This window comes from Dunckerocampus dactyliophorus, chromosome 21 (genome assembly GCF_027744805.1).
Source record: "Dunckerocampus dactyliophorus isolate RoL2022-P2 chromosome 21, RoL_Ddac_1.1, whole genome shotgun sequence".
Taxonomy (NCBI): Eukaryota; Metazoa; Chordata; class Actinopteri; order Syngnathiformes; family Syngnathidae; genus Dunckerocampus; species Dunckerocampus dactyliophorus.
In genome coordinates this window covers 15,616,439-15,642,463 of record NC_072839.1, presented here as the reverse complement: position 1 = coordinate 15,642,463, position 26,025 = coordinate 15,616,439, and the positions used below count along the sequence as shown (strand labels likewise).

Here is a 26,025-nt window from a genome sequence, read left to right as displayed (position 1 = left end):
TAGTTCAAACTTTGCTTTATTGAACAATCATAGCACCTGAGAACAACAATGTCATTTTCACACCATTATTCAAACACGTCCACAAGGATTTATGGTGGTTTAGCATCAATGTGGCTGTAGATCCAAGAGGTGAACTTGCTGACCCTGGTGTAGACCCCGGGCAGGTTGGGTCTGCCGCAGCCCGCCCCATTTTCTACCATGAATATCTAGCCTACACTGTCATATTATTCGCTCCATTCTAACATTGGTAGTTAGATAGTAATGTTTTGCAGGCACATTACTGCCTCCTAGAGGACTGGAGTGGACAGCAGCAGTTTCCGATTAAAATGTGATTTCAGAGTCAATCAAATTAGTTAATTACCATGGCAACCGATGTAAAATCAATTCAATTTGGCAGATTGTGGAATTTATTTGTACTTTTTGCCGGTGCTTGCATTAAGTGTGGCAGTGAACCACCTCAGCCAGCAGAGGGAGTTGTAGTGGACAAAAGCACAGCGCCACACACATTGATTCAGAGCAAGGGGGCTGCAACAAAAAAAATAAAAAATCTGGCAGCAGGCAGCTGTTCTCACATCATCCGTATTTTTTGGGGCTGCTTGGGTCCTTGGAATTGTCCTAACTTTCCTAACTACACGGCGCCTGTGCTGCAGAGTAGCGTGGCATAAATGGACGTGTCATCCTCAGCAAAGCAGGAAGTAGCTGGCTGACAAAGAAATATCCATGTTGTTTTCAACTTTAGTTACCATCAGGTGAGGTTCAGGTAGCTCACCTTCCTCCGAGCGGTACCCCCAGCCCGTGACCCAGCAGCGGTGTCTGGCAGTGATGGCGTGAGAGGGGGCGGGCAGACATACGGGCTGCACCAGTGGGCCGATCGAGGGAGGCCACGCCCTCTTCAGCCTCAGCAGGGCGATGTCGTAGTCGAACGTGTAGTCGTCGTAGTACTCGTGCACGACAATGCGCTGGACCTCGGCCACGTGTTTGGCGCCGCCCTGCGTCAGCATGCCCAGGTGGGCCCTCCAGCGGCGCGGGTCAGACAGCCTGTGGGGTGAAAAGGTCACATGAATAGAGTGGTAACTTTTCGGGCGAGACGACGTCAGGCAAGCAGGTGGACCTCTCTTTGCTAAAGCAGTGGGCTGCTGAGACGAGCCAATCGGAGGAGAGGACGGAGGCGCCACAGAACAGGTGGCCTGAGAAGTGGAGGCTGACCTGCCAAGGCCACTCCCCTTCCTCTGAGTTGACTCCGCCCACAACACGATGGGATCTAGGGGAGGGGCGCCCACAAGCTGCGGAATAAAGCGGTTGATGAAAGTCACATAATAATCATAACCATGATAATTGACCAATAATTCTATATATTTAAAAATAAGATTCCTCAGATAAGGAATCAACAAACTTACATTTTTTATTGAATTTAATGACATAAACGTAATCATGTTGTTTAATTAAATAAAATAAGTATGAATAGATTAATATTAAATTTACTTACCAACATATAATATATACAAAATATTTTACTATTTATTTTTATTACTATTCACTTTTTGGTTCCTTCTTGATCCTTGTGCTTTCTAGTTAATTCTGCATAGTTATCAGCACACAAAATATGAAAACAAAGTAATGACATTCAACTCTGTCATCCACATCACAAAAAAAAGTTGCTTGGAGAACATTGATATCACACACAGCGATATCCATACTCACCGCAGTCGTCCTCATCGCTGCCGTCCTGACAGTCAACCACATCGTCACACCTGGCGTTCTTCTTGAGGATGCAGGAACCGCTGTGGCACTGATATCTGATGGCTGAACAGCTCGTTTCTGACATCATGACATTGGAAGGTCATGCGTACAAGTATATGGAATAAGTACCAAATATTAATAATAATACCCCGAGTGCAGTTGCTTTCATCCGATCCGTTGGTGCAGTCCGTCTCCCCGTTGCACACAAACAGAGGATGCAGAAGGCCTCCACAGTTCTTTGTAGGCCTTGCTGTGAGGACACATACAGTACATACTGAACCCATCTTGCACGTCCTTAAAGCTCCTGACGGCAGAACTTACAACAGAAAACCTCGTCACTCTCATCCTGGCAGTCGTCCAGTCCATCACAACGACGGCTTTTCTCCACGCAGAGTCCGGTGGAACACAGGAAGTGACTTTCAGGACAGGCTTGGAGGAGACACAGCATTAGATGCACCTGCAACATCTGGTACAAGTGTGCAGGCATACAGTATGCATGCTTACATTGGCTGATGTTGTAGCTGCCGTATGACGCCTGAAAGGGCTGCGAGGAGCTGCGCGAGGTGCAGCGGAACTCCACCTCCGCACTGTGCTCGGCGATGCGGAAGACAGTCTGATGTCCCACGTAGCTGCCGCAGAAACTGTGGAGAACAGCAGCGCAACACCCAAACACACTCAAATGTTAAGGTCACATGTAAGGTCCCATGTAATGGTCGCAGTTCCAACATCGCTCCCTCTTCGCTGTCTTTCAGAAATTAATTCATACTGTAACTAAACGCTGTTTTGTGGTTGACTATGGACTATTAATCAAAAAATATTGAAAGACAAGTCATATGTAGTAGTCTACACTGGACACTAGGTGTCAGTAATGTTACATTGATGAGACATTACATTACATTAGTCAGCCATGGATGCAGAGTCCTCCCGTTCCGTGTGGAAGTGGTATGTTTTTGGCTTCTTACTTTGTCGTTAACCACTCAGGTTTAAATTTAAGTAAAGAATAAATAAATTGGCGGCTAACTAGTTAGCCTGGTAGTTTGCTATGCTAAAAGTGGCGGTCGTCTCTGGTGTCCCTGCAGAGGATCCCGTAGCCAGTGTGTAAGAGTTGCGCAAAGTGGTGTAAACAAAGACAGTAGTGCAGCAGTGCCCATTATTTTCCAGATGTACGTGTATGTATGACAGATGCATGTCAGATTGGCTGTCCTATATATCAATCAAGTGACAAACGTTCATACTGAGGCTGGATGATAGGCTAACGTCTTTTTTTTTAATGCCCTGCGATCAACCCACACTAAGTTTGAGATACTAAACAAACTTTCAGAATGCTAATGCCAAGTTATGTCTTATCATATGTAAATATTAAGTCATATGAGTGTAAAGTGTCATGTCTAGAAGGCACTAATAATTGTAAAAAGGTCAAACAGGTTTTCTATGTTCTAACTACCAAAATATTCCATTTATTACGATTGAAATTCACTTATCTCGGTCAGTTCATTCATTTTCTATGCCACTTCGCTTAATCCTCATTAGGGTCATGAGGAAATGCTGGAGTCTATCCCAGCTGACTTTGGGTGAACGGCAGGCCACACCTCAGACTGGTTGCAAGCCCGCAGGGCACATTTAAAAAAACAACATTTTATTCATACATATGAATTTAGACTCACCATTTAACTTGACATCAACAACGTATACACAGGGAAAACATGCAAACTCCACACAGAAAGAGGAACCCACCATCTCCTGACTGTGAGGCCAACATGTTAACCACTAGGTCACCATGTGGTAACGTAACCATCTATCAGTGTTAACTACGTCATAGTTTGCTTCAAAACCATGACGAGGCGTTCATAAGTTCACAAGACGCAAAGTGGTATTTTATTGTCCTTGTCGTCATACATACATGACTTCATTGATCCGCCACCAGCCGTGCTCACAGCCTTTCAAGTCTTTTGGTTTCAGCACGTAGTCGTGAAAGTGCAGGGCGATGCCCAAAGAGGTGTCAGGTGTCTATCATTAAAAGCAAAACAGACACATTAGACTTGGGGAGTGTGAACTGAGGCTGATTATAAGTTGTACCTGAAAGGTCCAGGTGCAAGAGCAGTGGGGGGGCATGAGGCTGGGATGGAAGGGGCTGTAGATGCGACCTGTCGTGTGGGGTTCTGATGTGGTCTCAATGTGAGATAAGCAGACTGAAGGGGACGGCAGAGGAAGGGAGAATATGAGATGCATTCAAAGCAAGGTCTGTGTTGTCATGTGACATACTCTGCTGTGGGACGGCCTCAAAGTGCCCCCTGAAGCTCTTGTGTCCAGTGGTCATGGTGAAAGACAGCAGCATTACGTTGGACGTGGACACCAGGGAGATGGTGCCGGCCACCGGCTCACACATCCTAAGAGCACACATCATGATGTTGTTGTCGTTGTTGTTGTTGTTGTTGGGGGTGGGGTGGGGCATCTTAGAATGGAGCGGGACGCACCTGTGCAGGATGCGCCCCTTCATGGGTAGCAGAGCATCGTACACCGTCAGGGCGTCATTCACGCAGTCGCTGGCCTCGATCTCCAGCAAGTGGACTGTCAGGCGGATGAGAGAACCAGCGATGGCGGTGAGTTTGACGTGGCACTGCACGCCCCCCCACGACGAGAAGACGTTTAGAGGGACGCTTGCTCCAGGAAGGTTGGCGTACAGTTTGTCGATACACTGAGAGCCTGAAGGAGCAGGGCACAAAAACAAAGAATGCTCCAAAAGTATTTCTTGTGTGTGTGTCCCTTTCACAGTAGCATCAGTGATGATAATAACCATGGAATTAATAAATAAACATACTGTAAAAAGCGCTAATCATCACCTACTTGCAGCGTTGGACGTGTAATCTGAACGTAGAACAGCTGCAAAAAGAGCAAAAGCGATCAGGTTGATTTAAAAAAAAAAAAACCAAAAAAACAAAGACACTTTCCATCCTCAAAGTGAGCCACCGTTGATAAGGATGGAGTCTACGTCCACAGGCAGGCCCAGCAGGTAGCCCACAGAGGATCGGTTCTTCAGGCTGCTGTGCACAGAGTCCTTGAGTATGACCCCCACACACTCCTCGCACACCGCTGGGCTCTTGAGATGCGGAACCACAAAGACCATCCAGAAGTGCACCAGGACGCCTCCTTCATTGTTGGTACTGTGTGACGTGGCACACGTGTTACCAACATAACCATCACTGTGTTATTGTTTCATGGTGATGATGATGATAAAGCCTACGTGAGGTCTGAAATGGTGGCGTGCTTGTACAGGCGAGCCACTGAGGACATTTTGTACACGGTGCTCACCTGCAACAACAACAACTATGGTGTACATGCTGTACATACACTACACTACACTATACATACCACATGCTGGATTTTGGTTGCCATGGAGACAAACTCGTGGGATTCGGCCTGGCGGTACTCTGGGATGAACTCCATGTTGGCCACACGGAACATGCCGGCAAAGTAGGCGCCGCTGTTGCCCTCTTGTCGAACTGGCGACAGTTTATTTGGCACAACAAGATTTGAATAAAACATGGAAGAAACATCATTTATGTCAGTTTAAACAACATTCTGCTGCATATTCATATATTATGACACAATATATTATTTAATTATTGTTTATATAAATGTTATTTTACAATATATAGAATATATAAATATATTATCTAAAGTAATTTTTATTATTGATACATTCATATTATATTATTTTATTTATTATTCTTTACTTACCATCAGGTAATTTATTATATTTATATTATATATATTATATTTATATATTATATTTATTGCATCTTCTGTACTACATTTTTCTTTTTACTGGATGTAAAAAATCAATTATTGGATAAAACATACTTGTAATGAATACATAAACAATTCACATTCAAAAAAGTTTAATATAATTTTGAAATTTTAATATAACATTTTTAATTTAGAAAAAAATTAATATAGAAAATATTGTTCCATTTACTATATTATATAATTATATATGTTATATATTATACATGTATTATATTTAATATGTACCTGTATTATTTATATTATAAAATATAAACGATTTTCCCCCCTCAAAATTGATAAACCCAAACAAATCTGACAAAAAAAAGTTACATTTTAGAATCAAATAAATAAAATTTATTAAATACAATGATAAATATTTTTGGATAAAAAGAAAATGTGGCGGGTGACACGTGGAATGATAGAAATGGCCCTCCCAGCTGGCTCTTGGGGGGCTGATCTTTGTGCTGCCTGCCCCTGTGGGCCTGGTGGCTTTCTGGCGGTGGGGGCTGGGCCTGGCTTTTTAGGGCGGGGCTCTCTTGGCAGTGGAGGTGGGCCCCTCTCCTTTCATGCATTCTCAGTGACAATTACACGCTCACACATTCTTGCACCTTTCCATATATATGAAGACTTGCACACATACAGAGATACCTGTACACACATACATATGCACACTCACAATACGTACGTACTTCCCCACATTACTCACAGAGTTAACCAGGGTGTTATGTTGTTGGTTTTATTACAGCGACGGTGATGTCACTAGACAGGACGGGGGGGGGAACGGCCCTCACAAGTCATACTTACATATGAAGACCCACAGCAGCGACCACAAGATGACCACCAGTACAAAGACCACAGCCGTGATGATGACGGCCAGGTGCTGGATGCTCAGCAGATGGGCCCACAGCCTGGCAAGGCCTTTGGGCTTCCGTCGGGTCCTTCTATACTTCCTGCACAGCTTGTGTAAAGTGTGGTCCACCGTGGACACCTCCACAGACACATCTGCAACCTACAGATGCAGATCACACCACACATGGCATCAGGCGTGCAATACATCTCATTTGGCCTTTTGCAGAGACAGCACAATGTGGGCTGACTCTAATAGGATGCAATTAATGATGCTGAGCAAACGAGTCATGTTCAAATGTCATGTTTCAACTCTCATCACCGACCATGCAAATCATCAAACTATGAGAATGTACTTTAGCAATGAAGCTCTCTCCGCCTTATGAAGTCATTACTCATTGAATTACTCCATGCACATCTATTATTCATGCACTGTCATTCCATACTGGGCAAGTGCACTTCATCCATCCCAAGTAGGAAATGTAAGGACTCCCAAAGGAGGGTGAGAAGTCTGTTGCATTTGTTTTAAAACACATTTAAGGAGCACAAATGAAAGAAGAAAAGGAATGTTCTTACACTGGCAGCATCATGTTGAGATGTGTCCACATCTCCACTGTCCTCCTCAGAGCCCATGACACAGGCATCCCTTTAAAGCCTCTGTCCCGTTTTCTTTTTAAAGATACATCCTATGTTATGACAGAGAAGCGAGCGCGGTAGTGCGATGTGACAACAGACAACGTAGCGCACCTTGTGATGCTTAGTCGGCTGGCGCAAGAAACACGACACAGGCGGAGCGGCTCACCTTACATTCATTGACTCTGCTGCAAAATGTCTGCTTTAAGAGTACAAGAGTTTTATTTACAGCGTTAACAGACAGCTCACAGGTGGCAACACTCACAGTCCAAAGAAAACAAACAAAAAAGGGTCCAGCCTTTGTAAAATAAAATAATTGTCAACATAAAAGCAGAATATACATCACTGTCACAGTGAACATAAAAGAGACAGAATCAATGAGATAAATGAGGGGTTAAGAAGAAGGAGTGAGCAGCATCATCATCACAGTCAGTATTTTAACACTAGTGTGGCCTGTTTTCATCCAAGGCACTGTTCACAACAACAACAACAACTCATGAATAAAAACAAACGTATCACTACATTCATAGCACACCTAGGAGGGGGTGGAGCCTCATTTCCTAAAGAAGGTATTGCGGGTGATGCTGTAGAGCAGCTGGTAAGGCTTTCGCTTGGGGGGCTCGGCCAGAGAGAAGACCTGCTGCTGAGGCACGCTGGTGGGAATGGTAATGTGGCGCTGGTGGAGCGGGGGGAGGTTCTGGTGATGCTGTGGAACGGAGCCGGAGTAGCTGACGGCTGGGAGTGAATAAAAACAAGCAGAATGAAAGTCGGATATGAAGGATCCAATGAAATACGTAAAGAAGAAAAGGGTCTCTTTACTTTTGATCTTGCCCTGTTTGGCTCTTCTGGCATTAGCAATAGCTTGTTTCCTTTGCTCTTCACTGATTTCTATTCCTGCAAACAAAGCAAACGCATCCTACTTCTTTAAACGCCGTTGTTTTTTTGCTTCATGGAGGAGTTGGGTGATGCTCACCCATCTCTTGGTCCTCCTTGACTCGCTGTCTCTCGTCGGCAAAGGCCTGCAGCCACCTCTCCTTGTCCTGTGCCTTCCTGCAGCACAACATGCACACAAACTCCAAAGTGGAGGCGTGACGCAGCCGCACGGCGTTCCTCAGACTCAGGCCCAGGTCCGTGTCCCGCCCGTCCGGCACGTCCACCACCTCAGTGTGATCCATGTCAAGCCGTCCCCGGTAGTGGAGGAGGTCCCTGCGCAGGACGTCTTTCTTGCAGAAGACCAGCTGGTGGTCGAAGAGGAAGAAGCTGCGCTGCTGAATTTTGCCTTGTCGGAGAACACGTGTCAGCTCCCCTGAGTGGATGAGCTCGGAGCTGCGCATCAGCACGTCGGGTCCCTGCAGCACGGAGACAATCCAAATAAGTAACAGCCTCACACACGTAACCAAACAGCTCAGGGTAGAACACCAGTCACCTCCCAGTGGAGAATGGACACCTTCCAGTGAGCAATGGTGTCAACGCTCTCCAGCTTTCTCTTCCTCTCGTTTATCAGACTAGCCACGTTCTTCATGGCCTCGTACGCGTCGCTCACACAACGGTAGTCACTGCAACACAGGGGAAATAGAAATAAATCAGGAAGGCATATTATAGCCTGATGTGGTGTTATGTGATCCATTGATGTTCTGCAGCTTCCATTTGGCGTTTCTGACCCATATCCTGTCTTAAACACGTTAGCAAAGGAGGTGTCCGGGCATGCTTAGCTGTGTAACATTACAAGAAGTGACTAAAGATGCGTACTTGTGGTCCTTGGGGGTGTACTTGAGCAGCTCCCCCAGCTGCAGGGGGTATTTGCAGATCTTCTGCACAGGCGTGAGCAAGAAGCCGGCAATGGAGATGTCAATCATCTGCTGCAGGAGGCGGCACGCCTCAAAGAAGTGTTTGTATCGGCCAGACTTCATAAGGCGCTGCAGCTCTGCGCAGGCTGCCGGGTGGGTGTTGCAGTACTCCGAGTAGATTGAGAAGCCTTCCCCCTTTGTGACAAAAGGAGATGTTTAGATGTTGCCTCTTAAGTTGGTGTCACGCTCTCCAGGGAGTGTGGCTGGAGACCTGCATGAGAAAGCAGGAGCCTATTTCACTGAGGTGCGGCTGCTCTTTGTTGTACTTCCTCTCCAGGTCACGAAGGAACTGCCTCTGGAACCTGTAGATGTCCTCAATGTTGCTGAAGATGGTCCTTAACTGCAGCTCGGTGAACATGTCCGGGTGTTTGCGGCACTGACGGATATAACCCTGAGAAGAACAGCAACATATTGTAGTCACGCAATGGAAGCAGTTGACACAGCGGCCTGCAGAGGGCGCTGAACATTGTGGTGGTCCTTGCCTCGCAGATGTCTTTCAGGTGCTTGATGTAGATGCGCTCTGTGTTCATGATCTCCTGGACCACATTGGTCCTCATCTGCTGGCGGTGCTGGCTACTGTGCGCGTCTCTGGGAGTCGGGTCTTCCGGGTCCGCCATGCTCTCCACACTTCCCGCACTGGAGTCCTCCTGGTTCACACGCACCTGAAACACAAAGTAGCGTCAGAAAGTCAAACTAACGTTGACAGGAACATTTGAGGCCAATCATTCCCTTTCCAGTTAAAAAAAAGTACTCTAACTGTGGTGTAAGATGGCCGACATTCAGTCTGAATTCAAAGAGCAATTAGAAAACAGGGAGAACAAAAAACACTTGAGCCACAAAGGATCAGATCCACTCAGCATCGCTATGGTAACACGCGAGAACTTTTAATCAGCGCCTGTTCAGCAACTTTGAATAAGCAAGCAGCAATTACACAGCAGACATGCATCTGCCAATCAAACATCACCGCTGTGGTGACCACGACCTCAACTGTCAATCAGCGCTGGTCACCACAGAAACCAGCTCTGAGGGTGGGAACGTTAAGACTTTCATCTGGAACAGAGCCAGCTTACAAGTGAAGTGCAAACACGAGGGTCAGGAAGTCCACTCACCCTCACAAAGCTGGAGGGGAACCAGGCCTCCTTGTCGGGCCGCCCGCCCCACCACCAGTCCTTGTGCGAGGCGTCCAGGATGCGGATTACGTCTCCGGCCTTGAAGGCCAGCTCCTGCTCTTCCATAGTCACATGGTCCCAGAGGGCCTCCGCGTACACCGCGTGGCCTGAGCTTATCCACTGAGCGGCACAAAAACACACGATACAATTACATGATGGATGAGCCTGAGTAGAACATGATGCTGGTTATCTATTCTGCTGAATGCTGTCCAAACATCTGTCCAAATGCGTGCGCACACACACACACGCACGCAAAGTTTATCCTCACATGTTTCACCACGGGGCAGGACTCTCACACACCAACACACGCATACGCACACACACACACACACACACACACACACACACACACACACACACACACACAAAGATAAACGTTGTGTCATAAAGTCAACATGGCGACTTGCAGCAGACGTTTCAACGTGACGGGCGGCGAGGTTCCCTGCTCAGCCTCACCTCAACGAGCACAGAGAGCTCCACCCCGGGCCCCAGGTATGGCGTGACATCAGTGAGCTCGTCAAAGCTTCCCTCCTCCTCCTCGCTCACGCTGTCATCCAGCGTCTCAGACACGCCATCTGTGGTGTTTAAACCCAACATGAGCGTTAGAAGACGGCCAAAGATTCTCTCAGCACAAAACAACAGTCACCTACCACTAAGCACTCTGTTTAGCTTCCACCTGCCGATGCGGTCCAGTCCGATGGGGGTGCTCTGGGAGAGGATGGTGGGGCGAAACCTGGCAGAGACTCCCTTATAGGGGGGCACCTGGTGTGAGGGGATGGGCGGGCGGGACAGAGGCTGCAGGGAGGACAAGGATTTACAAAAAGATCCCCTTTGGTCATATTTTACACTTGACACTAAATATAACAACCCACAGAAGGCAGATGGTCCTCGCTCTCGTCAGTGTCGGGGGAGAACAAATCCTCCACCCCCATCACAGACATGGGTCTCTGCTGCCTGCCTGGAACGTTCCCATTCATGCTGCACATCCCAACGCTCTCTCTGCTCCCACACACACCGTTCCTGCTGCATTCATTGTAAATCGATGCGTTTGCTGTCCTTTCGTCAGGGTTCAGCTCGGCCACCTCCTCGGGAATGCAGTGCCTCCTGGAGAGGAGCTGCCCGTAGTCCGAGATGGGCCGAGGTCTGGGGCGCCCGCTCCTTCGCCGGGCCTTGACAGAGGAAGCTGCATCTGGGGGTGATGTGGGCGATGCGGGCGACTCCGGGAGGAAAACCGGGGAGATTGGGGTGGTGCTGCTGCTGGGTGCTGGGGAGACTCTCTCTGCTTGCTGCAGATCTTCCTCTGATGTCACCTAGAAACATCCCATAATAAGCCACAATGTAGAGTAGTGTACATATCACACACTGGCAAGAACATCTGTTCTTCAGCAACGCAGCAGCTTGCTACTGCTGCTCAAAGCATTCCAACGAGAAAATATTCCAATGAATCAATATCAGGTTCCTCTTAGAAAACAACGATTGAGGCCACATATTGAAAAGGAATGCTTATCAAATACCAGCAGAAGTTGCACAAACAGTTCACACTAAAAAAAAAAAAAACGCTATCATACTGGATTTTATTTCACGACCTCCTCATGCAAATATTGGCTGGGAGAAAGCCTGGGAGCCGGCCAGCAATATCAAAGCTCACCTTTTGCTTCTCTCGGTCTGGATCGGGTCGGCGGCACACACACTGGAAAGGCACACAGAGGACTAGAACCATTGTGAAAGACATACGCGCCTGCGTCAAGGCCGAGCGACTCTAACGTGAACACATTGGATTTCTCCTCCTCCTCAGCCTCAAAGGCAAAAAGCTCATCTTCCGACCAAGAATGTACGCCAGTGTTTTAGAACATTGTAGCTGGTGCTGCTGCTGCCGGATCAGAGAGGCTGCTGGTGCTGGACTTTGCTCCACAGGAGAGAGAGACACTGAAGAAGTGAGAGCGCCCATTTCAACCTGCCCACCCACAATTTGCCGTTTTGCGCAAGGGCCTGTAATCATAAACAAAGCCTAATCATTAACTGGGACTGTTCCTTCTGGTAGCATGCTGTCATGTGACCTAGCACAGGTCAATATATCACACACACACACAGCAAACACTGCAGACAGTGAAGAAGACACTAAAGCAAAGTGGTGCCATTTCAACAACTGAATGAGCACCTAAGAACATATTTCAGCACCATCAAGGATGGGTCATAAAACTTTAAAGGTGGTATCTTTCATATCCTCAACCAAAGGTCAGCAAGTGAACAATCAGCATCAGCTGTTCTTCGGAGAGGAGGAAATTTAATCTCAGCCGTTTCCTAATCCTTTCTTCCATCCTTGAAACTTGACCTGCAGCTTAATTGCAACCTAATGATTTCCAATAAGTCCAAAAGCTGCTGCTGGCTTTGTTGGCTTTGGCTGCAGGACGCTTTATCAACACCTTAGCAACTCAAAGACAACATCCTAACTTCATGCCATCACTCATTCCTTCTTAAAAACTAACAACTGCTAAAATAAATATAACTCAATACCTCGAACACATAACCGCATGAGTACCGAATGAAACGATTGTGCTGTGCAAGTGTAAATGAACTGTCTGTTGCAAACCTACCTCGCTTGGAAACTGGCTGACTTCACTTTGGTCTTTCTGGTCATCAGGAGATGACTCGTCTTCAAAGCCGCTCTCGGCGGAGAGCTGCTGGATGATGATGTTGCGTTGAGGATGCACGTGAACCAACGAGATGTGTTCTGCAGACGCCACCCGGGCTCTAACGGGCGACGGCCGGGGCTGCCGCTCACTCGCGGCCCGGCAGGGTACACGCCGAGAGTAGTCGTCATGGAGACGGCTCAGGGGTGTCATGGGGGTGTGTGGAGCGGGTCCGGGGGAGGGGCTTCGTCGGCGGACGACCCTCAGGTCAGTCATGCTGCCGACGAGCTTCAGCATCTGTCCTTTCACCTTGACTGTGCTCTTCCTGTGAGTGTGTCCTCGGAGGTCCACGGAGGAGGCACTGGCTGTCCTCTGGATGTTTGGGAACCCGTTTGACATGCTAATCCTCTGGGGGGCATCCTGCGGGGCCGGCACGGCTTGCGCTGTGGCCTTGCGTCTGAAAGGTGCTTTAAAAACGTGAAGGTTGTCCGCGCTTTTGCTCAGTCTAGTCAGCACGTTCACACCGGAGTTTTCTGTCTGCCCGTTTATCTTTGACGTTTCTTTCTTGCTGTCAGCAGCAATGCTACTTCCTGCCAGGGTCTCCTCGTCCATGTCAAGCAGAGTGATGCGTCCTGCACCGTACGCTCTCCTGATACTCCTGGAGAAGCGGGAATTCCGCTGAAGGCCACTGCCGTCGTCGTCATCGTAGTCCTCAATATCTGAGCTATAATGACTTGCAGGCAAATTCAAGTTTCCATTGGACACGCTGTGAGCTTCTGCAAGTTTCAACTCAGCAGCATCATCCTGCTGGAGGTCAGAGCTTATGGCAGCTACGCCATGAGCAGTTTCCCGACTGGTTGCCCCCCGACTCTGAATACCCTGGAGCACAGACGAGCGCAATTTTTTAAACGAATGCACAACACCCAGTCCAGGAGGCCCGGCGGGGCTGTCAGTGTGTGGACTCTGGGAGGGAAAGGAGCCCTTCCTGGAGCTGGAAAACAACCTCATGATTCTTGAGGAGGTGGCCGGGTTTCCTTCGGCTTTGGCGTTGACTGAGTTGGACCAGGCGGAGGAGGAGTTGACACTGTTGGGACGGCTCTCGTCCACCGCGGAGCCCACGGTCACAGGCTGCACTTGGGCGCCGCAGCCCGACAGCAGATATGGGACGGCGCTTCTCTCGGGTTGACTGTGGTTTGAGTAGAGATTGCCGAGGGGTCGGGTACGGGGAGGCGGGGCGGCTTTGGAGGCGTGGAGGCCAGGGAGGGAGTCTTCGCTTGTGGACGAGACTCTGTCCTTGGGTTCTGCCTGTGGAACAAAACAAGAGACATATGACACATGAGCGACAAGTTTATTACTGTACTTACTAGGGGTGTCACAAGATCTCGTGTCACGTATCAAGATTAAAATGTGACAACAAAACTGTCTTGTGGACACTAGGCCTGGGATGATAATTAATTAATCACACAACAAATAAAAATGAACTCGATAATTTTGCACTTTGGCGCATTTGTTCCATAAAACAACGACATGAACTGACTGAGCCCTTTTGTCAGTCATACAGTCTCTTTGACTTGGTGGGTGGAGGCGGGGCCGCAAGCATACACACAGTGCAGAAGTCAGGGGCAATGCAAGGTAATGTAGTAGAAATGAAATGAGCAGATCACAATATATTGTCATATGCTTTTTTTATATTCAACAATGCATGTTAAAATATTGTCTCATCTCATTCTCGTAGACCCAATCTTGTGTATCGTATCATCTTGTCTCGTGACACCCCAAGTATTTATGCTTCTGGACTTACACTTAAGTTATTTTTTCATCATTCTCCAATCAGCTTTGTGGTGGGTGTTGCTATGCACCACCTGGTCACGCGTAAATGTGTTTGCTGTGGTCTGTGTTCACACTTGCCTCACTCGGAACAAGAGTCCGCTGGCAGGCAGACCAAGACCCATGTGTCAGGCGGTCTTGGACCTGGACTGGATTGACACTTGAGCAAAATTAACCATGCTAGCAGAGCAAACGGACCAGAAATGCCAAGTGTGAATGCAGTGTTATACTGTAGTAATACACTGCTGTTAGGGCACTATTGAGTCCTTATCAGGCACTTAAAGGGATGAGCACACTGACTACACATTGTTTACAGTACACTCTGCCTTGTGTTTGCATGACAGAATGAGCAAGCAGCAGGAGGAGAGGATGTCACAGGTAAACAAAGAGCATCTCAAACAAAGAGCATCTCTACTCTACTCAAAGAACCCACAAAGTTAGAACATGACGTGCATTTGCTGTGGTTTGAAAGTCAGGGTGAGAACAGAGGCCCGGGACGGGTGGTGTTGGACTGCATGTGTGTGTGTGTGTGTATGTGTGTGTTTCACAGTGGTGGCTAATGCAGCTGGCCCTTTGAAGCAGGCCTCTCTGAGCGTGACTAAGCAGTGAAAAATGCTAATCCATTGTGATTAATGCAGTAAATTGCCAGGTTTTCTGCGTGTTACGCAGACAACACTGGTGTGGTATAATGACATTTTCTCACTGCTACACCCCCATTGCAAGAGCCGCATTAGAAACCCATACTACTGTACCCCCGTCCTGATGCAGCAGCAGTAGCAGGTGTCTTGCTGCCGTCATCGATGTCAACGCGACGCCGTCGCTGCCAAGCACCGCTGCTGACAGACGCTGAGCACCGCCTCCAGGAACAATGTGCCACTTTCAAAACGGTGCTCAATTGTCTTCTTGTGCGATTCCGAGGAATGACGAAGAGCAGCAGAATACATGGGCTGGAGGATTTGGGATCCGATATCCCAGCTTTTTTCCCAGGCAGAGAGAGATAGGCGAGGAACGTCAACAAGTCAGCTGGCTTGTTTCTTGGCTGCTAATCGTTTGTGATTCCTGACAGCCGGTCTAGTGACTGACTTCTCCTTCAACACCTTCATGCCCTCATCCCTGCACTTGGCGTCCAAACAGTCTCACAGGTGTCACCAGCCAGCTGGCATACTCCTCTGGTATAATATTCTACAAGGATCATTAGGGACACAAGAGAAACTACAAGAATCAAGTAACAAAATTATGAGGGGAAAAAAAGCTATTACAACTTGTATCCCCGTGGTCGTCTCTCAGGCCATCCCACCTTTAAAAAATATTGGTCCAGTCTGGAAGGAAACCTCCTCCTCCCCTGCCAGATCTTCTTGTAACAGCGCATGGAATCCATGACCCCTCTAGCATTAATTTGCAGTCAATAATGTTTAATCTAAATGATGGTAGGGGGTTAGGACGAGCAAATGGGACCAAAAGAGCGACCAATATTGGTGGGCGTATCTCACTGATGTTCATTTTCACTCTGATGGTGATGGCTTTCCTTTTCTTTGGCGCACATACTGAAGTGTAAAAAGTCCCCTAATAAGGATGTTATTCTTCCTCAGTGTGGCTGAGCTCAGCATGAGGCACATTGCATTCTTGTGCTGCGCACTACTTCTCCAGTGAGTCTCGTGTTTACCGACTAAATTAAGTCTTTAATTTGTTTACGGGAGTACGTTTGTAACCACAAAACGTCATAAACCGAAAAGCACCTGTATTAGTGCCTCCTTTTGTACAATGTGGTGGTGTATTAGCCTGCTAAGAATATCCAGCCATCCATTTTCCAAAGCGTTTGTCCTCATTGGGGTTTAACAATAACGATGCTAAATCATTTTTATTAATTGTTGTTGATACTACGTGTCTATCATTGCTTGCATTTGCACACGTCCCTTGTTTTATTCTTTGGAGTCTTGCTACTGTTGCCCTGTGAATTCCTCTCAGATTGGAGCTGTGCTGAGGTCTCCGTCCGGAGTTAATTAAGAGCCCCCCCCCCCAAAAAAAAAAAAAACCACACACACTCCAAAATATGTTGGAGCCAGGCTCAGATTAGCACGGCAGAGACAAGGATGAACGTGCATCCAGATGCATAAACATGTGCACTGCTGGCACAAGCACACACTTGAAAAACACGTGCACACTTAGCGACGTGAGCATCCCTGCCTTGTCCAGCTTGCAAGGAGGAAGACATTTCAATCATTGACTCCCCTTCCTGTTTGGCTAGAAGAAGAAAAACACATTGTCTCTTATGTAAGGAGCAAAAAAAAAAAAAGCAAAACGACGATAGAGTCTCTGAGACGGAGGAGGTCGCCTCTGTGGAGGTTATGTCCCGCCTCAGGCGGGGATCAAATTCACTAAATTGACAGAATGAGCTGAGTATTAGCAGCCATGGGCTCCCAGACGAGGGAGTATCATGGGAAAATGACAAACTCTCCTTTTCCATCAACTCTGAGACAGACACGCCAAGCCCAGAGAAACACCCAAGCTTTCCTCGGCATAGAACACATGCACATTGCGCATGCCATACACAAACAACAACAAATTGTCATATTTTAAATAATATCCATTTTAAGCAGAATAAAGAAATACAAACAATACAAAATAGAATAGCACTCAATGGAGCGCATAGCTCCAACTAGGCATGGGCCGGTATGAGATTCTGACAGTATAACCTTGGGAAAAAATATCACGGTTTGACAGTATTATAATTGCAGCTGTAAAATGTGTTATTTTGAAATATCTTTTCTGAAAGAAAAAAAAAGTCTAAACAGTAATTTTTAAAACCATACAATACGATGACTGTGGAGCATGTATTTAAAATAACTAAAAAATAACTGAAATCTTTAAATATTTTTTTAGTAAAAAAAATAATACATAACATGGAACATAACATTTTTTAAAAAATTGTAATGTTACGTTATTTCATAGTGGCAGGTCACACTTTTCCACAAACTTGTGTTTCCGGGTCATGTGATTGTTGTTAGCAACTGACACATTATTTGGTTGTTACTTGTTGTTCAGTGGAGAATAAACGCTTTCTAGCACTGATCCTCCACTTCTGACTCCTTCTCAATCACATCCCCGCATCTGGTGACGCTCCACATGAGTAATATGTCCACCCGCAACAGTGACAACAGTGCGGCGACAACACCGCTGCCACTCAATGCTAACGAGGCAGCTAATGACTTTTGGCAACACATCGAAGTCCAGTTCTGACTGCGAGGAATAACAGCACGTGACAAAAGTATTTCCACGCAGGAACTCCACTTTCTCTCAAATACTAGAAACGATATGACGCATCATTTTTGTGGTTTTGAAACCGTGACTTTTTCATACGGTGGTATGCCTTGAAACCAGTAACCCGCCACTACCTTACTATTGATGAGCATTTAAATTGTTTTTTTTCCCCCCTTTAATTCAGCACAAGAACACCCGTTTATGGACCACCCACTGAAAGTCTGCATTTATGCATGATTATGAATGCATTATTAAGAAAAACGCTGCACAATACTTACATGCAATATTTTATTTTTGATCAATGGAACTGCTTACTAACATGTGTGTGCTTAATTGATAATCCAACACTGTGAATGCCAATTTGCAGGCGGGACAACTGCTTACCAGGCCAAGATCAGCATGTCAGCGTGTAGTATCACAAGGAAAACACTACACACAAACAGTTCCTGTGTGTGTGCATCTCATTGATAATCTGATTAGTGCAGCTTTGCGAGTCTGCGCCCAGGACTAGTTTCATCTGCACATGATAGCCTAATCAGGTAGACAAGCAGGCTATTCAGCGCCGACTTAAAGTGACACTCCAAAAAGCTTGCAAGCAGCCCACCGGGTTGCTGCCTGCCTCTCAGGAGGTGCATGGATGGATGGCGGGAGCAACCTGGCCTGTATGCGCTCCATAGTTAGGGGATAAACATGAAGGGAAAAGCTTGAAGTCCTCCAAGGCGGACATTGTTAATGTAGCTGCTTAATGAACAGCATTTAAAACACCAATAAATAAAGTTCCCAAAGTTCACCCCGTGATAAAGTCCCACCTCCACAAAAGTGTTTCACTTTTTTTGTGATAGAAGATGAGAAAAAGTGTGATAATAATGAGGATATCCACAAAACCAACACCAGACAATCCAACACAGCGGTTTGTGTGGTGACCAAAGAAGTAGACAGGTCTCTGTCCTGGCTGCTCAATATAACATGATGGCTAAACCAACAATATAAGAAAAAGAACAGAATAAGCCATAAGTTGTGTTTTGCCTGTACGTGAAGAGAGAGACACCTTAGAAGTTATACTTCATGATAAGTACACCATTGATCATTTTATAGGTGAACTATTTCACGGTTAACTTCTTTTTACACTTCAGTGCCAGCTAAGAATGTTGAAAAGTGCCCGCTTCCTCAAAACACAGATTTTGTTTTGTCACAGGTAATAAAAGGTTTGATGAGGGTGACAGCTTAACCCTGTAACAGACTATTCGATTGGTTCGTATGACAAAAATGTGCATTCAGCCTTAAAGAGTGCAGTAGACCTCATATTTGGCCATTTTGACCTACTTCCTCATTTTGCATGTGCCACATAGGGAAGAAAGAATGGAAGAAGCCACACCCCTTTTCCTATAGAGCGTGGGAAGCATGGGGGGGGGGGGAGTGTCTCTACTTGCATACAGGAGGCCAACTTTCACCTGATCTGCTTTCTTGGCTGTCATAGTGACAGACAGCCGGGAATTTCACACCGAACAACACATCCACACCACTTGCTTTGTTTCTATCGCACTTTATTAGAGTCACAGGTGAGCTGGAGCCCATCCCAGCTGGCTTTGGGGGTGAGAGGCGGGGTACGCCCTGTAGACAAACACTTACACTTACATATGAACAAGTTTGAGTCTCCAATTGGTCCGACATGCATGCTTTTGAATGTGGGACGAAGGAAACCGACACAGAGATGTTTTAACCCAGATCTCCTGATTGTGAGGCTGACGTGCTAACCACGATGCCGCATTATTTAATGAAAAACGATAATCAGTAAAAGAATGCGACCCAATAGGAAGAGAAAGTAAACTACAGGAAGTGGACACGGTTGGGACGCAAATCATGTTTGTTTGCACACTTCATCCACATAAAAGACACACGTAGCGCTTTTGTCACCACACAAACCACCTCCATTAGTTCCAGTTCTGTGGTTATAATCACATGTGGAGATGGACCTTTATGTAGTTGCTAACCGAGTTGAAAGTCAAGTGGACATATTTTTCCTGAACAATGGAAGCTCACCTTTATCACCAACTAGGGACCGCATACAGGCCAGGTTCCTCCCTCTACATCCTGAAAGCCTGGTGTGCTGTTTGCAAGCCACCTGGAGTGTGCCTTTTAGGGTGTTATGAGATATAATATGTAACTGCCATGCAAGTTGATTTGTGAATCAACTGTGGCGCCCTACAAGAGTGAAACAAAAAAAAGAGGACTTCTGAAAGCAGGATTAACACAACTAAGAACTAGAGCCAAAGTGGCTGTTTTACTCTTGCATTAATTAACTTTCTTTGCTCTTTGTAAGCTGTTGCTCCCCCCATTCCCCCCTTAGGCAAGTCCCTGTGCAGCCAGCGTCACTATAACAACCACGGCTGTAAAGCACAATGCTCCCTCAGAGGACCGTTTAGAATCAGAACACAAGAAAATGAGAGGGAAATATAGGTTTTGGAGCTTAACAGGAGTTTTAAAAACAACAACAACAACAACAACTTACCGTGCTCATAGTCGCCGATGTTCTCCTCACATCAACGGAGCAGCAGTTTTGTGTTGGCTTAGCCATAGTAAAGCAGCCTGGCTTGCTCTGAAGCCTCTCTCTCGTTGTCCACCCGTGGAAACATGTTAAGCGGGAGCGAAAGAAAGAAGGAACAGACAAAACATAAGCAAAGAATGTTGCTACATTTTCAGACAAATGGCTGTCAGCCCCGGCTATTAGCAACTCAAGCTAGCTCATGAGCGCTCGCCGATAAACTTTCCTCAGTAAGTCGACTTGGCACAATAAGCCGACAAAAAAGTTAGTACACACGTGAAGTGGAAAAGTTCATAAAGAATAAAAAAGGTGTTGGTCAAGAAAGTGTCATTATTTTTCCTTTGCTAGCTGCCGTTAAAAGTAGTCAGTCAAGATCCTGGCAAGCATCTTGTGCACTTGTTGCAGTTGACTAAAGTGGGAGGGGCTTGAGCAGTCTAGGACGAGAGACCTTATTGGTTGACCGTCGCCCAACTGGTTCGCTGCCAGCCAATCATATGTCAGCAGGGAGCAAAACTCTCAGAGTCACGCCCTCGTCTTGTATGGTTCATTGAATAAGAAAAGAAGACTTCCTGAGAAGTCTCAAGAATACTGGACATTCTAGTTCAGGGGTCACCGATGTGGTGCCCACGGGCACCAGGTAGCCCCCCACGACCACATGAGGTGCCCGCAAGCCTGCTTTTCATTCAGGTTTTCAGTTAATAATGAAAGAACAGTAGAAAGAAATGCATTCTGAAATACAAAATGTGAGTTGTGGACACCAGCATTTTGTTAATGTTCTGGTAAAACAAACATATTCACTTTGTTTGGGTTTAAAATAAGCTCTGAAAAGAAATGTTACAAAAATGAGTAGCTCTTGGCCATTTTCATTTTGTAAAAGTAGCTCTCACAAGGAAAAACGTTGGTGACCCCTGTTCTAGTTGTTGTCTTCCTCATATTGTCACACAAGAGGACGAGTGTCTTCTGCGTGGTCTTCCAGGAATGCAGTACAGGCACAAGAATGGACAACAAAAGGTAGAAACAATGCCTACGATTACTGACATTATTGGAATTTTTGACCATATTGGTATTTCCTATGGCCTAGTGATCTTCTTTTCCTTTCGGCTTTTCCCTTCAGGGGTCGCCACAGCAAATCAATTGCCTCCATCTAACCCTGTCTTCTGCATCCTTTTCTCTCACACCACGTACCTTCATGTCCTCTTTCACTACATCCATAAACCTCCTCTTTGGTCTTCCTCTAGGCCTCCTGTCTGGCAGTTCAAAACTCAGCATCCTTCTACCTATATACCCCCTATCTCTCCTCTGGACATGTATAGTATAGTATAGTATAGTAGTACTTTATTAATCCCACAGCAGGGAAATTCACTTGTTACAGTGTAAAGAATACATAGTGACTACAACATGGTTCAGGTGGTGCAGGTGTTGTAGAGCCTGACAGCGGTCGGTATGAAGGACCTGCGGAACCTCTCCTTCTTACACCGTGGGTGTAACAGTCTGCTGCTGAAGGAGCTGCTAAGGGAACCCACAGTGTCATGTAGCGGGTGAGAGGCGTTGTCCATGATGGATGTCAGCTTAGCCAACATCCTTCTCTCCCCCACTTCCTCCACGGAGTCCAGAGGACCGTCCAGGACAGAGCTCGCTCTCCTGATCAGTCTATTGATCCTGCTCCTGTCCCTGTCCGTGCTGCCCCCTCTCCAGCAGCCCACAGCATAGAAGATGGCTGAGGCCACCACAGAGTCATAAAAGGTCCGTAAGAGAATCCTGCACACACCAAAGGACCTCAGTCTCCTCAGCAGTTGGAGGCGACTCTGGCCCTTCTTGTAGAGGGTGTGGGTGTTGACGGACCAGTCCAGTTTGTTGTTAAGGTGAACACCCAGGAATTTGTAGCTGTCTACCAACTCTATGTCCAAACCATCTCAGTCTGGCCTCTCTGACTTTATCTCCAAAACCTCTAACATGTGCTGTCCCTCTGATGTACTCATTCCTGATCCTATCCCTCCTGGTCACTCCCAGAGAGAACCTCAGCATCTTCATCTCTGCTACCTCCAGCTCTGTCTCCTGTCTTTTCCTCCTATGGCCTAGCGATAAGCAGCTCGGTGAGCATCTACATAAACGCTCAATTTCACAAATGTGTTTTGCTTTTTATTTGCAGTAGAAGGGAAAAAAGTGACAACCACACAACTGTAAACGGAATTTATTGCGTGGTGATAAAAGTGCTGTGTACATCTCTGTCCCAGCTTAAAGTGTGCAAACAAACATGACTTACACTCCATTGTCCACTTCCTGTAGTTTACTTTCATTTATTGCTGTTGTTTATTATTTCAATGCCTAAAATCAGCCTAGTGGTTAGCACGTCTGCTTCACAGTCAGGAGATCCAGTTGGAACATCTGTGCGTGGAGTTTGCACATTGTGTATATCTGTCATGTGATTGATTGACTGATGACCAGCCTACGGCGTACCCCACCTCTCGCTCAAAGTCAGCTGGAATAGGCTCTGGCTCACTAGAGACCCCTATGAGGACAGGCATTTCCTGATTATCAACAAATAAAAAGTAGTCTTATCTCCAAAACTTACTTAGTCCCCAAATATTAGGAACCCAGAAAAGGTGGTGTCATCATCTTCGTCGGCAAAGAGCCCATTGAAGAGCTCCCCTCCAGCCACTTGCAGCCACACCTTGTCCCCAGCCTCCAGGTGCAGCACAGCGCCCCCTGCAGCCTGGTCCTCGCTGCTCTGGTAGTTGTCGGTGGTGTGGATCACCTTGGCACCGTTCTTCAGCAGAGCCACCTTGACGTTTCTGGAGAAGACGGTGATGTGATAGGTGAAGAAGTAAGCACCGGGCAGCGAGCATGTGAACCTTCCGGTTTGGGGATCGTAATGATTTTGCTGGTTGTAAATAATCTTGTCAAACCGGATGGGCGCATTAGCCGCCGGGAGTTTGCTTTGCGTGGTGAGTCCCACACAGAAAGCACTTTTGGAGACAACAGAAGCATCTCCCTTGTCGCCCTGATCACCCTTCTCTCCTCGAGGCCCCCTCTCCCCCCGATAGCCAAGGGCACCTTTGTGGCCGGGAACGCCAATGTCCCCTTTAGGCCCCAGCCTGCCAGGTGGGCCGATGGGCCCCTGAATGCCTCTGTCCCCACGGAGGCCGGTTTCCCCCTTAGGACCCTGCGGTCCAGACCCCCCCACATCACCTTGAGGTCCCAGGGGTCCAAGTAACCCAAGCTCGCCTTTACTTCCTTTCAAACCGAGAGGCCCTTCGACTCCTTGGGGCCCCATTTTTCCTGGTGGGCCCTGCTCTCCATTGTCCCCCCTCTTTCCCTTGAGCCCCGCTGGACCGGGTGCACCTAGCGATGACAAGGACATAGGAAGAACATATTTATTTTATGATAGTGTATATACTTGTTACAAACACAATTCCAATTTAGAAAGTATGATCTTACTTACCTGGTTCCCCCGCGTGCCCCTTCAGACCATCCTTTCCTGCCAATCCCATTGGACCAATAACACCTAATCAGGGACAATGCAAAACAGCGTTTTTACTTTGAAAAGTAAAGCATAAACCATGTCTTTATTTACCTGTATCCCCCTTTTCCCCTCGGAGTCCATCCCTGCCGTCTCTCCCCGCTGCCCCATTGTGACCCGGGTCACCAGGGATTCCGGGATGGCCGCAAATGCAGCCTTTAGTTTGTCCGAGCTCCTCTGCGACACAGCGGACTCCCAGTAGGAGGAGCAACAGGGTGAGACTGAATCGCAGCATGGCTCTGGAAGGCACATAAGCTAATAACCTTGGATGGAGAAGCTTTTAGTGTCTGGAAGATGGAATCTCATGGCCGCGTACGCGGTTAATCTAATCTGGGGAAGCAGAAGTGGAGAACGACAGTGGCACAGGAACTTTGGACCTCTGAGGCCTACGTTTCCTGAAAGTCATTCAATTGGCTGGCTGTGGTTTTTGGGTTACTTATTCAGTCTGTGAGTTCCACATCACCTGTCCCAGCAGCTAATAAGAAGCTAAAATAACTGCACTAGCCACACTACAGTATATGCTGATAGCACATTGAAGCATCAGTTGAAGGCACTTCCTGTGTTGAAGGCCATACATTTGATTTAAACCGTGGCACATTCTGGAAATATAATTCAACAATAAAAAAAAAAACAACAAAATTTGAAAAATTAGGAGTGATTTTACAAGAATAAAGTCAAAATAAGGTAAATAGTTGAATTCTAACAAGGTCAGCCTGTCGCCCGAAGTCAGCTGGGATAGGCTCCGGCATGCCCCCGTGACCCTAATGAGGATAAATGGTATAGAAAATGGATGGATGGTTGAAATGTTACAATTTTTTTTAAATTAAAGAAAAAATATTTTTTTTTAACATAACATAGGAGAAACAAAAAAGCATCAAATAAAGTTGTAATTTTTGGAGAATTTGGTTGCGGAAAAAATTCTGGGTCACAATTACGAGAAGAACATTTACAAGAAGAAAGCTGAAATAGTTGGGAAATTAAAAAGAAGAAACTGTTGTGATTTTATGAAAATAAAGTGAAAATATGAGCGAAAAAAGCTGTATTCTAATGAGAAAAAAGAAGTCACAATTTGACAAGAATAAACTTTGAATATTATGGGGAAAATAACATTTTAGTAGCAGAGCTTAAATATTAAAGAAATATTTAAATGTCATTATGAGAAACAAAAATGAAGTAACTTTTGGAAAATTAGGTTGGGGAAAAATTTATAATATGGAAATAAAATAATATTACAAAAAGAAAATTAAACAAGATTATTTAAGAAATGTAAATATTTGGAAAATAAAAAGCAACAACGGGGAAAAAAGAGCAAAGAGCCAAGTTCATATTAATAAGCTTTTTCATCTATATCACAAATTGGAGGTGCAGTTATTTCTTGAAATATAGATATACAGTATATAGCTTTGTAGCTCATCTATACAAAATATCATAGTGGTCTTTGCATCCTTTCATTTTTTAGTATATGGCCCTTACTGGAAAAAGTGTAGACACCCCTTACTTAAACGCTGAAATTAGACAAACTCCATCACCTCTTCAGCTGTTCTTTACATGCTTGAGGCATTTAAAGCTGTGCAACAGAGATAACAGGACACTACACCATTTACCACTTAGAAAAGATGTTACACTAGAGGGTTTCCAAGCAGAAGCTCACATTTAATGAAGATTGTGTTGTCTATGCACAGGAAACATCAAACTGTCATCCTAGTGACTTAGGTCACGCTGCTGCTCCTCCATTTTATTTGATTTTAATTAGATTGTGTTCCGTGGCGAAAGGCAGGAGGGACTTGCGGGAGGAGGTGCAACGTAAAAGCCAGATAAGAAAAAAGGCTCCGCAACGCAACACATGCGGTGTACAGCTGGAACAGCGGCTCTTTCTATGTTAAAAAAGAAACATGAAAGCACGATACAGTGCATCATTGATGCAATACAATATTTTTTTTACGAACAATACATCAAATATGTTAGGGTACTCAGTTGTTTTAAAAATATATTGTCTAATGACAGCATTCATCTCGACTTGATTATGTCTTGCAGAGGCATCTGTAAGTGTGTGAGGGCATCTCTTGTGCACTGCCCCCTTTTGGTCACCCCTGAGATTTTGAACAGGCTCAACAACTGTACTTGTTTCTTTGTCAAATGGATTGTATGGTATGATGGCAGGTTGAATTTTAGTCCATTTTTGGATCGTGTATACCCACAGCCGGCCTGTGTTGAGCAAAAATGCACA

At 46.1% G+C, this 26,025-nt stretch overlaps 3 protein-coding genes across 4 annotated transcripts; all 3 read right to left on the bottom strand.

Moving 5' to 3' along the window:
• Positions 1-680: 680 nt before the first annotated feature.
• Positions 681-1,989, bottom strand: LOC129174413 (transmembrane protease serine 7-like). The gene is made up of 3 exons (XM_054766397.1): positions 1,702-1,989; positions 1,112-1,283; positions 681-1,038 (listed from the first exon to the last, which is right to left on the bottom strand). The coding sequence occupies exons 1-3, from the start codon at positions 1,826-1,828 to the stop codon at positions 681-683; spliced, it is 657 nt and encodes a 218-aa protein (XP_054622372.1). The 5' UTR covers positions 1,829-1,989.
• Positions 1,990-7,218: 5,229 nt separating this feature from the next.
• On the bottom strand, positions 7,219-20,677 carry spata13 (spermatogenesis associated 13). Of its 2 annotated transcripts, XM_054765942.1 has the most exons (13): positions 20,246-20,677; positions 12,616-13,956; positions 10,894-11,331; positions 10,672-10,816; positions 10,478-10,596; positions 9,962-10,141; positions 9,335-9,514; positions 9,064-9,243; positions 8,755-8,987; positions 8,432-8,561; positions 7,979-8,354; positions 7,825-7,899; positions 7,219-7,740 (listed from the first exon to the last, which is right to left on the bottom strand). In XM_054765942.1, the coding sequence occupies exons 1-13, from the start codon at positions 20,309-20,311 to the stop codon at positions 7,559-7,561; spliced, it is 3,645 nt and encodes a 1,214-aa protein (XP_054621917.1). In that variant the 5' UTR covers positions 20,312-20,677; the 3' UTR covers positions 7,219-7,558. The 2 variants fall into 2 exon arrangements, with proteins under 2 accessions (XP_054621917.1, XP_054621918.1); XM_054765943.1 differs by lacking the exons at positions 12,616-13,956; positions 20,246-20,677 and adding an exon at positions 11,670-12,584 and having other exon boundaries at positions 7,222-7,740.
• Positions 20,678-22,548: 1,871 nt separating this feature from the next.
• Positions 22,549-24,385, bottom strand: c1qtnf9 (C1q and TNF related 9). The gene is made up of 4 exons (XM_054765215.1): positions 23,853-24,385; positions 23,721-23,783; positions 22,851-23,620; positions 22,549-22,787 (listed from the first exon to the last, which is right to left on the bottom strand). Exons 1-3 carry the CDS (start codon positions 24,031-24,033, stop codon positions 22,851-22,853), a joined length of 1,014 nt encoding a protein of 337 aa, XP_054621190.1. The 5' UTR covers positions 24,034-24,385; the 3' UTR covers positions 22,549-22,787.
• Positions 24,386-26,025: the final 1,640 nt, after the last annotated feature.